Source organism: Pezoporus occidentalis, unplaced genomic scaffold (assembly GCF_034315485.1).
Source record: "Pezoporus occidentalis ecotype Australia unplaced genomic scaffold, CSIRO_AGI_Poc_V1 ctg215, whole genome shotgun sequence".
NCBI lineage: Eukaryota > Metazoa > Chordata > Aves > Psittaciformes > Psittacidae > Pezoporus > Pezoporus occidentalis.
The window spans coordinates 529,699-542,237 of NW_026914018.1; the positions used below are offsets into that span (position 1 = coordinate 529,699).

Here is a 12,539-nt window from a genome sequence, read left to right on the forward strand (position 1 = left end):
TTTCCATGGTGACCTGCACAACTAAGGCAATTTTATAAGCTTTTCTTTTGAGACTGCTTTGGAATGGGCTGTCCTTTTATAGCTATGTCTATAAACTACAAAATGCTTCAGGTCAAAACTAGTACTTGCAACTGCAACACTGTTCTTAACTTTTAGGTCACGAAACTATAAAAACCAAACAGTTTGGTATAAAACCACTCTCCAGGAATCTGTGAATAAGCCGAGCACCTCCATGATAATGTAACTATAAGGTCTTTAGATCAGAAATCCCAGGCCCACTCCAGATATGATTTATATAGACGTAAGAACTGTGTGGATGGTATCCTGTCCCAAAGGCAATCACATTACAGATATTCAGAGAATCCTGGAAGAGTTATCAATGTCTTGAATTCAATACCTTCTTCTCTGAAATGAAAATATCCGTCACTCAAAGGATATAACCCCATATGCTTACAGATTTTTAAATATTTTTAAATAGTGGCAACTGAAAACTCCTCAGGCCATGAAAACCTCTTCCTTATGTTACCTTCAGTGCTATCTTCAGGGCCTGGGAGTCAGATGAAAGTTGGTTCATTTTATGCTTCTGGGTGGTATTTGACTGAACAAGCTTCTCTACCTCCTCCATTTGTGCCACAAGCTCTGCCAAGTCATCTTGGATCATCTGCAGAGGAAGATTCCACATGGGTGATATGCTAGGTATGGTATGGACTTTCACAAAATGTATAATAAAAGGTAGTTTCACTTGACAGTATGAAAACAAAAAAAAACAGGAATAATCACTGTCATTAAGAAAACTTACTATTTGGTGCCTAGGAGTAAATGTTTCCAAAAGAAATGGTTGGATGTCCTTCCAACATTACCAGTTGATAACAAAGAAGGTAAGTTGCTGGAAAGCCACCAGAGGAGACAGAGTATAATCAGCTAAGTACTACTAAGAGCTATGGTGATAACACCTCTATGGTCACCACAGGTGAAGTGGCACCATACAGCTGAATCACCATAGCTCACCAGGCCAAAAGGGAAGAGTCACATCCCTTCTCTCTTCCCCTCCTGTTCTTCTCTGCCTTATTCCAGCTATGTAGTCCCACTGCATGCCTTGAATTGGCTCCATTGCACGTTGGACCCTTTGCTGAATCAGTTCAAAACACTAACCAAGCAGAAAATTATAATTTTTTTTTTTCTGATCTTGGCCAGCTCAATCAGCCTGTGGAGTAAACCCAGAATATGTCAAAGCTGTGATGAGGTAAAGAGCAGGAAGGGGGAGGAATGCAGAAGGAGGTAGGCCAATGGGAACTCCCTGCTTTTGAAGGCAGTTAGATTGGTTCAGGTTATCTTTGCAATTTCACTCCCAGTGGGAAGTATCAGGATACAATTTATTTTAGCAATCAAACTAGCCCAGAAAGGTGTAGGACCAACAGCTTCCAGCTGCTTGCTCCTTCCCACAAGCACAATTTGCCAATTCTTCAGCTGCAATGCTTCAATTTCATTTACTCCATACTATGAAATAGATCAAATGAAATAGAGGAGACAAGATATGAATTCCTAATGCTAATAAAATATGAACAAACAAGACCACAATTAACTGAGGATATCACAGTCAAACATTACTGTAATGTACCTGAAGTCTCTGGAGTTGTGTCTTTTTACCCAGGAGGTCAGGTTTCAGTTCCTTCTCTAGATCCAACTTAGCTTTAATGGCAGATAATTTCTTCTGCAAAGGTGCGAAACCAGCATCAAAGTGCTTATGTTGAGGTAGCAAATTGTAGATGGAGAAAGAAGAAAAAAGATACAGCATTCAACATATATCCTTTGGCATTATCTTTTGTCAATGTCCACTTCATACTCAGAACAAACACCAAGCTACGCTATTAACAGACCACAAAATTATTTGAATATTTGATCAACCTAGAAAAACAGACTCAGCACAGCTGGTTAGTACTAAATTTATATTGATGTAACTGGCTGAGTAAAAGATTTATCATTGTCATAAGAGAAGACCATATATGGGCTTTAAAGCTCACCTGGATTGTCTTCTTGCTCTGCATCAGACTTTCATGTATAATTTCTCTCTTCTTTGAAGCTTCAGCTACTTCTTGCAGGAAAGTCTTTGCTTTTTCCTCACCAAGGACATTGTTTAGTAAATCCTTCTTCAGCTGTAATGTCATGAACTTCTCTTTGAAGCGGGAGCTTTCAGCTAGACCAGCCTAAAGGAGAAAGATTCTTCCAGTGAAATCATACCAAAAACATTAAAAATCATACAACTATATTATTCTCACACAAGTCACACAACCAAAGCAGTACAACACAGTTGGGTAAAAAACAGCATGCTGGGCCAACAAGGGGTAACAGAAGGTACCTGGACAGTGCCCAGTTAAAGGAAAAGTCTTCCTGATAATGTTAGAAGCACCAGGGCTGCATCCATTTTGTGAACAGAAATAGAGGAAAGCTGTACTATGGAAAGAGTTTTCTGTGCAGAGGAGAGGCCTAAACAACCAACAGAAAGGACAGCTTGAATGCTTATCCCAAGGATAAACTCCATCCCTGTTCACAGACACATTTAATCTGGAGATCACAGGGATGACAAAGTAACAAAAGCACCTTGCTAGGCACATGCAGAAATCATGCATTATAATCCCACGACTGTATTACTACACAGTTCTTAACAGAGGCCACAGATTTCCCTTCCAGGGAGATCTGGGCTAATGCTAAACAATATTATCATCGTTAAAGGTATCTAACACTTTAATTCAGCCTATTCAGTTGACAACTCCAGTTAACTAAAGGGAAGAAAGTAAGGCATTCTGCTACAGCTAGAGCTAAGTATTGACTTCCATACTTTTGGGGCTCCTGCCATATTGGAAAGGCCCTTCCAGCTGCTTCTGTCCAGCAGCTGTATGCAGGCAGCTGCTGGCAGAGCTTGGGCAAACACAAACCAAGAATCAGTTTCTGAACTTAGTGACAGGTTTGCTACCTCAATGCAAGCCAGTGCTGGCTCTGGAGTCTCCAGGAGCATCTGGACTGATGGCTTCCACCGTTCAAAATCTAGCAGGGGATTTTGGAAGAGTCTTCTCAGTTCAGTTTCTGTATCAGTGCTCATTTTAGATGTCTTGCCTCTAACACTGCAAGGGGAAAGTGAGAGCTGAGAGAAGGATTACAGAGAAATCCAAGTCCAAACATCCTATTCATCAAGGCATGAATTAACCACAATGCTCGTGTGTAAACTGTATCCAATGCAAAAGCTTCAGTCTTTTTTATTGTCTGAGCCTGGTGTCGTGTACTGACAGGTGCTAAGTCAGAGACATACAACAAAACTTCATTTAGACAGCATAAGATGCATTTGTCTTTTGTGCAACTGTGTATCAGGAATTACTTTGCCTTTCTAGCAGACAGCAGTCTCCCCTCATGTGATCTTTCTTGGCTGCTCGCCATCACCAGCGTGATTAAACAAATTATACTATCAGAGTGGCCTCACTGACTGATGGGAGGAACAAGCCAAGAGGGTCTAGAATTTAACTTTAGTTGCCTGCATTGTTTTACATATTATCAAGTTTTTATTCCTTTACAAAATTTCATTAAGAAATCTTTGCTCACCCTATGATACCTACAAAAAGAGGAAAATACATACTTTTTCCAGATATAATTTTTAAAAATTTTGCTGAACCAGTAGTATTTATATTAATATATTATGGGTGATTCTGATAACAAGCTTTGTATTTGTATATATATATATATGTTTACACATGCATGCACAGCTATGCATGCATAAATGTTGAAAAATAAAATAAAAATCAGTGCGCATTCACTAAACATCCAAGCTTCTCCTATAAAGGCTTATCCAAAATACAGATGAATAACAAGGCCTAGCAGTGGCACACCCCATGTAGTTGCCTCCTGGTTTTCTCAGCTTTCCTGACTTCCCAGTTTACGGAATCCTATTTGATATGGCAGAATGCAATCCAAACTATATGCTCACATGCGAACAGTATCACGCAGATTCACAAAACAGGCTGGCAAAAGCAATGCCAATCAAGGTTAATAACGCCTTTCTATAAAATCAAACCCAATAATCTTACCTGTGTCAGTGGGATGTCATGGAGGTAAACAAAGGCAAGCTTGCAGAGGCCAAACGCTCCGCAAATAGAAAGTTCTAACATTACACGTTCTTTGCCATTTGCTCTGCTGCCCCTGCGAGGCTCAGCATGAAGCTGCCAGACTTCGCAAAGAAGCTTTAAAGGAGCTGGCAAAAGAGCAGCTGCCATTTCCTACTCAGAGGCAAGTCCTCTGCCTTCTCTGCTTCTCATTCAACATCATCTACTTGTTAGTTTTTAAACTGAAATTCTTTCCCGTAACGACCTATAATCCCCTTCCAGCAGGACAGTATACTGTGCACTCAACAGAGGAAGATAAGCTTGGATACAGCAAAAAAACTGACCTTTCTTTTTCCTTAAAAAAAAGCTCCTTCCTTCTAGTTTACAAAATTTGCTGCGGCTTCCTTACTTCCCGATTCCAGGCAGCCTGGAAACGGAAATGCTTAAGTCTGGGGAGAGGCTAAACTTTCAGAGTTTCCAACCCAAGGCAAGTTGAAAACAGGAATCATGCACATATGCTGGCAGGAGAAAGAGAATAAACTCTGCCAAATAATTGTTAAGGCTGATGAATCACTACCATAAAGTCAACAAGGGAGTGTCATAATTCTTCTGAACCATTTACTACTACAGCTCTTGTCCTGAATTTCTAGTTGGTGTCATAAAAGGCAAGCAAAATACATAAATTATTATAAAATGCTAAGATGATCAAATTAGCTGCCAACAATCTGATTTTCTTCAAACCATACACAACATTAATGATGCAAGATCATTACTTGAGAATAGCCAACAGCCTACAGCTCCTAGCAAATGACTAAAATTACAGGTTTACTGCAATGTGGAGGCGGATGCAATTAGCAGAAGCCTTTCTTTTCTACCAGTCACCTACAATTGGATGGCACATTACTTTTTTCTTAGGTCCTTGTTAATTTTTTCAGTGTCTGAGAGGCAATTCCTCCCCCCCCCCCCCAACATAATCAGACTTCCCATTACCTTTGATACTGCTGTATTGCAGAGACAACACTCTCAGTGTGTGGCTGCACATCTTGGGAAAACCGTAGCAGTTCCTTAAGCTGAGCCTTCAGTCTCTCGACATTGGACTCTTCTGCAGCCAGAGCTGCTCTTGTTGCCTTTAATCATAAAAACAATTAATAGATTAATGGTCAATGAGAAATTTAACATGAGCCAGCAACGTGCGCTCGCAGCCCAGAAAGCCAACTGTATCCGGGGCTGCAAAAGGAACATGACCAGCAGGTCGAAGGAGGTGATCCTGCTACTCAACTCTGCTCTTGTGACACCTCACTTTGAGTATTGTGTGCAGTTCTGGTGTCCTCAACATAAAAAGGACATGCAACTGTTGGAACAAGTCCAGAGGAGGGCCATGAAGATGATCAGGGGACTGGAGCACCTGCAGTATGAAGACAGGTTGAAAGAGTTGGGGCTGTCCATCCTGGAGAAGAGAAGGCTGCGTGGAGACCTCATAGCAGCCTTCCAGTATCTGAAAGGGGGTTATAACGATGCTGGAAAGGGACTATCCATTAGGGACTGTAGTGACAGGACAAGGGGTAATGGGATCAAACTTAAACAGGGGAAGTTTAGACTGGATATAAGGAAGAAGTTCTTTACTGTAAAAGCTGGTGAGGCACTGGAACGGATTGCCCAGGGAAAACTGTGAATGCTCCATCCCTGGGGGTGTTCCAGGCCAGGCTGGACAGAGCCTTGGGTGAGACGGTTTAGTGTGAGGTGTCCCTGCCCATGGCAGGGGGGTTGGAACCTTTCTAACCCTAACTATTCTATTACACCTCATTTAGTCTCTAGCACATGCGAGAGATAAGAGATAAGGCTGTCTCTCAGGGTATTCACACATACCCGTTCTGCCTTTTTTTTCTGGTTGTATGAAACGGAGACTTTGTTAAAGCAGAAAACATTCTCTGAAACAGTTTTGTTCCTGCAAGCTCTCTCTCCTCTCTTCACAGTGCCTAGCCTCTGCATCTGATCTGCAAGTTTCACTGAATGAATCACAAAGAGGTCCAGTCTCAGCTCACTGACTGCAGTATAAAACATGAGACACGTTTTTGGAGCAGACTTAAGTGCATCTGTTTGCATGAATAGGTCTTTCTCAGACTCATATATACAGCATGTTAATTTTAGGGTGCTTTAGGTCAAGAAACCAACAAAAAAACTATGTAAATATAGCTGGACTGAACCAGTCAGCTTTTTGTGGATCCTTTTTTGCATATACTTTTCCTAGCTAGCCCTCCTGAGTTCTAGACATAAAAATTGCAATGAAAGGCATTTTGAGAAGAGATAATAAATACAAAAACAGTCCTCAAGAGGAAATGAGTGGCAAAAATTCTTATCTACATTATGCATGACAAACTTTTTGCACTCATTTTTGCAACAGATTGATTTTAGTATAAATACTGGATTACTATAAACTTGGGACTTTGTAGGACTAAAGATATCTCTGCAGGAACATACCTTACACAGATGAAAGCAAAATATAGAAATGGTCTTGCCAAATACCCCAAAATAGATGTATATGTGTATGTGAATTTGTATATATGGTCAGACATTATTTTCTTGCCTTTTTTTTTAAGTAGGGCAAATTATATTGTTTGCTCTGTACATGCTCTTTTTGCATGCGGTCCCTTCAAACTCAAGACAAACTCCAACACATTCCAACCCTGCTCCCTCTGTGCTGAGTGAGATAAATGCTAAAATAGTTGATTCCACTGTTGCTATTCACATTTTCCTTGTTCTGTTTCATACACAATCATACTCTTTCCTTACCACCTTTAATCAATGGCACAGGCACTTGTTGTTGGATGTGACTACTCATGCTCAATCTATGGCTGCGTTTGATCCTGCTTGTTTTAGGCATACAAAGGATAACAACTTACATTGCATTTTCTCCACAGGGTTACAAACTCATCTTCAGTCTTTTCCCCTTCCCCAGGCTCTAGGTGATTTTCTAATTTCTGTAGATATTTTCTCAACACCTTGATGTCTGCTTCTAACTGTCTGGCTTGGGACTCATAGGCACTTTCTGACTCCTGGATCTTGAGCAATCTCTCCTCCTCCTCACTATGCAGCAATTTCAACTTCTCCAAGGCTTTTCTTAGCATTTCAAGTTCATCCTTCATTCTCTCAGCTCCAAGTGGGGAGGTATTCTCAGTCACATTTGCACACTCATTTTCAAGTTGGTCTAATTTCTTTCCACCGCTCCTAATGTTTTTGGCAATTTCCTGCAGAAAGAAGTTAAAGATTAGCTGCAGGGATGGGAAATTGGGGGAAAAGCTGAAAACAGTAGAGAAAAAGACTGCAACTCCTGATTGTACATATTTTGTTCTTCCCTTCTTATTACAAAGTATGTCTCCTTTCAAGTGACCAGAAACCAGGGCTGGTAATTCGCTTGCTTTCTGAGTACTACTAACTGCCACAATTCTGAAAATATTGGCTTGATTTTCATAAATGCTTGTCATCTGAGGTCTCTGACAAAGATAGCAGGAGCTACAGGCACTAAGGAATTCTTACAGTCAGATCTCTGAGAGATTTAAAGCTAAAGAGTATAGGCAGTGGCACCAAAATATCGGATACTGTTCTCAAAACTGGTATGAGTATCACCAGCTCTGAACTCTCAAAACCCATGAGCCTTCAGGCTTTATTTGGATCATGATTACCAAATATCACTCATTTAAACAAGTTTAAAGGGCAATATTCTCAAAGAATCGCATAACCATAGGAGATGAGGCTTTATGAAGAACAAAATAGACTAGCCTGTGACTTCACAGTTGGAAGAACCATATTTACTAACAGTTTTAGGACCTGATACAACTCTTCTTCCAGCCCATGTTAAAATCACTCCTTATTTCATTTGTGCAATTCTTTTCTCAAATGTTACTGTCCTTGAACAGGCAGAGGTCACCAGTATTGAGGCCATATTGCTGAAATTGCAGCTGCGCTGGTCAGGGCACATCTCTAGGATGAAGGATCACCGCCTCCCTAAGATCGTGTTTTACAGTGAAATAGCCACCAGCTGCCGCAAGAGAAGTGCCCCAAAGAGGAGATATAAGGACTCCCTGAAACAATACCTTAGTCTTGGCCATATTGACTACCATCAGTGGTCCACCTTGGCCTCCAATTGGGAGCCTTGGAGACACACCATACATAATACCGTTGACTCCTTTGAGAACTCACACAGAACTAGTCTCAAGGAGAAAAGACAACATAGAAAAATCGCGCCCCACCTATACCACCCAAGGAGACCTTTTACTGTGCTTTTTGCAGCTGGATTTGCCTATCTCACATTGGCCTTTTTAGTCACCAGCGCGCTTGTAGTAAGTGTGGGTAAAGCCCTTCTCAAATCTTTGTTCGCGAAGTCAAGCCATGAATGAATTCTTTTCTCAAGTACACTCTTGTGTGGTTTGAGAAACATATAAGGGCATAAAGAAAGAACACACAATCCTAGCTCCTTGTTAGAATTATACTTTTAAGGACCTTCAGTGCCTTTAACTTGTCCTCTGCCGAATACTCGGTTGCTTCTCCAATGCAGGAGTTTAATCTTTCCGTCACACCATTCAGCCATGATTGAAACCAGTTGACATTAGCGCTGTACTGCTCATGTTCCTTGGTTATCTTTTTAAGCAGGTTCACTCTGTTCTGTAACAAGACACATCACAAGCTGTAAGGACAGTGATTATCTGGCTCTTTTTCCTTTACATTGTAACACAGAATCTATAAACAAGAGTCCCTTTCCATAAGCCCTGACAGCACTTGGCCTCCAGAAGAATTCAGAATTCATCTCAAGAAACAGAACACAAAAGTATGTAAAAGCTTGTCCCCATTTGGGTCATGCTGTAGGCTTTCAATGGCTAGTCTCCAGTAAGACAAATTGCAAGGTCCTCTCAGGTGAATTTCTAAACTCTCCTTTCCAAAATTTCCTAGCATCTCACTAGAAAAAGAGAGAGAAGTCAGTTTATGGTTTTTACCTTATTTTTTACTTACTTTTTTACTTTTACCAAGCAGTTGTTGCCCATACTGGTTAAAAATAAAGATGAGCACACAACAGACTTACTTTGCCCATCTCTCAAAATGAAAATAAGAGAGACTCTACTAGGGGCATGTGTACACATTGTTTTAAACTGTTCTTTATTTAAGTAGGCTCTACAGAAAGTGACCATCTACTTTTACGTAGACTGGGAACTTCCATACTTGTTCAACTAGCAGATTACAAACTATCCTGTGATGATATCACAGACCCTGGAAGCAACTTTAAGCCTATGGGAAGCAAGTTTCATTTTCTGAGTTACTGAGTGTGCACCCTTTAACCAACAATTCCTGAAGTTACAGGGGCTGAGTTGCTCTCTGCTGATCTGCTCTGGCATCCTTGCAACAAGACAAGAGTCACATTTACCTAGGCTATCCCTGTTTGTCAGCTGAAGCTTAGGTCTTGCTGAAGAAAATTTTACACAAATCACAGATATTCCTGCTCTACTGTTTCACTAGTATAATATCTAACGTGAATATTACTTCCTATGAAATCAGAATTTTTTCTTGCCCTTCACCAGTTGGCATGGAGAGCAACTGAGGTACACTATGGTACATTAGTAAAAAATTGTTCCTTGTGCTATCCATTTAGTGCTTGCAGCATTCCTGAAAGGCTTTGCTGTTACACACAACAGGTTGAGTTTCATTTTGCATAATATGGGACACATCCCATGCCTCTGAGCTTCACTCTAGCTGCCCTCCACAGAGAGCAGGGTGATAGCTGCAATGGTGGACAGAATTTCAAGCCCACTCTGCATTTCCCTTGTCTCTGTGAGGCTCTGGGCATGTCATCACATCTGTCAACTCTCCTTAGGTGGCAGTGGACTATTGCCATTCTGTCAACATCTCTTCATCCAGGCCAATAGAAAGGCAGCATGAACATCAGTCACCATGGGATCTCCCATATGCTGTGGTGTGGCAGTCCATATGGGACTTTGCCCTTCCTCTTTGTGACAGGTTATGCCTGTGGTGCAGTACAAAGCCACAAATGCGTGGCATAATACCAGCCTGTTTTCCACACTGCCACTGCAATCTCCACTGACTGGTACAAATCCAGAGTAACTCCCTTAGTTGACTTGCCTTGGTACAAAAGAGGGACAGCTAAGGGACAACTGATTCCCATGAAGGATGAAATACTGCCCACTTATTAGAACCTTAATAGCACCATTTATGCAAACATGGGTTTAGATGAGACCAAAAAGCAGAATTATGACTGCAGACTTCTGTGGCTAAGGTGCATATAGCAAAACACCTCACATGTTTGCTACATCCCCTTGCCTTGATTCTCAAATCTGCAGAAGTGCATACAGGTTAAACAATCTGAACCTTGACCTCATGTTAGGGAGGTCAATTTTATAGCAGTGTAAATGGGCCAAACAGAGAAGAATGCAATTTTATAGCAGTGTAAATGGGCCAGAGAAGTGAAACAAGTCAGTCCAAGCTTATGCATTCCAAGGAATCAGGTTGATTTGTTGCACTGACAGAAGCTCCAAAGGGAGGAGGTCAGGATAACAAAGTGGAGCTAAACTCGAAAGTCTTACATTAATAAATAAAGGGTTAAAAAGGAAGTCGAAATGACTCACCCCTGCCCAGGCTACTCAGCCAAAACAAAGGAGTGCACAGTTTGGACACTGCTGCTGGTCTGTGAGGTAAAGGAAGAGATGCCATGGATCTAGGCAGACTGCGCTAGCTGTCAAAAAAACAGGCTTACAAAGAGCTGTCTGGGTCCCACCAGCTCCCCCAAGAGGTTAGGCAGGGAAACTTTCTAATGATGGAAAATACAGTATCACTTCTGTCAGATTTGCTGATCAGGGAGCAGGACAGTGTTAAACTCAGTCTCACATGCATTTAGTTAACGTGAGGAGACATTAAGCAAGCACATGGCCCTGGAAAGACAGAGCAGTGACAGGAAATTAATGGGTTTGCCATGAGCTGCAGAGGAAGAGGTGTGTCTGGGCAGGATATGTCCAGCCCTGGGTACTCAAGGAGGGTGGACAGAGGCAGAGGAAACAGTCTCCCCTAACATCTCCTTTAAAGCCAAACGAGCCTCTGTTGGAAGGCAATCTAGAGAATGTAAAGGAAGTTCCTGCTCCAAATTCATCTGTGGCATCTAAAGCAAAGCACTTCTGTCCTCTCAGAAATCTCCTGTACTCTGGGACAAGTCCAGAGGAAGGCCATGAGGATGATCGGGGGAATGGAGCACCTCCAGTATGAAGACAGGTTGAGAAAGTTGGGGCTGTTCCACCTGGAGAAGAGAAGGCTGTGTGGAGGCCTCATAGCAGACTTCCAGTATCTGAAAGGGGGTTATAAGGATGCTGGAAAGGGACTCTTCATTAGGGACTGTAGTGAAAGGACAAGGGGTAATGGGTTAAAACGTACACAGGGTAAGTTTAGATTGGATATAAGGAAGAAGTTCTTTCCTGTAAAAGCTGGTGAGGCACTGGAATGGGTTGCCCATCCCTGTGAATGCCCCATCCCTGGTGGTGTTCAAGGCTGGGCTGGACAGAGCCCTGGGTGACATGGTTTAGTGTGAAGTGTCCCTGCCCATGGCAGGGGGGTTGGAACTAGATGATCTTAAGGTCCTTTCCAACCCTAACTATTCTATGATTCTATGAAAGCAGAGCACTTCGGTACTCAGAAATCTCCTGTAGTACTTCCTGGTGCTTTTAATCTTAGCTCTAGGGTACATGAGGGTTGGCATTATAAATATATAGGTTTCAGTTAAGAGATAACACAGACTGAAATTCATTTGTTGTGCTCAGACATATTTGATATATTTGACTAAATATGAACATATGGTATATCATAACTTTTCTTACCATCTTCAGTTACTATTTATGCTAAAACCCACAACCATCTACCTCTGCATACTGTTATTTTACTAGGCAAGGGAAAGCACACAGGAAATGGCTTCCACATTTAATATTCTTGTCAATGTAATTAAAAGCAAATTATGCGCTTTTAAAATTTGGGAATGATAAGGACACATGTTAGCACTAAGGAAAAAAAAAACAGCCTCCACCATTTGCTCATACCAGAGAAGTAATGCCACAGGCAAACCATTCAAGAAACATTGTCCAAGAGCCTGCCTTTTGATAGAGCTGGACAACTGCACGGGATCTAAAAACGCTCTTCAAACAGAAGTGCAGTCTACAAACACCAGTGAGCCTCCTCTGGGAGGCAACTCAGGCATTTAGCTGGCATCTGCTAGTCACATTTAGCCTGGCCTCTCATCATGTGGGGGGCCTGAACAACCCCCTTACAACTCTTTTTTCTCTTCCATTCATTCCTCCCTCCTGTTGGAAGAGGTAGCAGGGTTTCTCTAACAAGTGTTGTGCTTTCCAACATGATTCCCAAGGTGCCCATAACCTTGGCATTAGCTAATGAACTCTACATCTACTTCAG

General features: G+C 41.7%; 1 protein-coding gene across 9 annotated transcripts in view; it reads right to left on the reverse strand.

Moving 5' to 3' along the window:
* SYNE3 (spectrin repeat containing nuclear envelope family member 3) overlaps positions 1–12,539 on the reverse strand; it is a 65,664-nt gene that overhangs the window by 18,513 nt on the left and 34,612 nt on the right. For 7 of the 9 annotated variants that reach the window (XR_009965087.1, XM_062619881.1, XM_062619876.1 and 4 more), the window contains exons 5-11: positions 8,586–8,747; positions 6,989–7,333; positions 5,079–5,215; positions 2,972–3,119; positions 2,022–2,204; positions 1,619–1,741; positions 527–661 (exon numbers count right to left, since the gene is read on the reverse strand). Coding sequence is in view for 8 of the 9 variants with exons in the window: in XM_062619881.1 (XP_062475865.1) it covers positions 527–661; positions 1,619–1,741; positions 2,022–2,204; positions 2,972–3,119; positions 5,079–5,215; positions 6,989–7,333; positions 8,586–8,747 (1,233 nt within the window). In the remaining variant the exon portion in view is untranslated. The other 2 variants (XM_062619882.1, XM_062619879.1) reach the window with 2 other exon arrangements.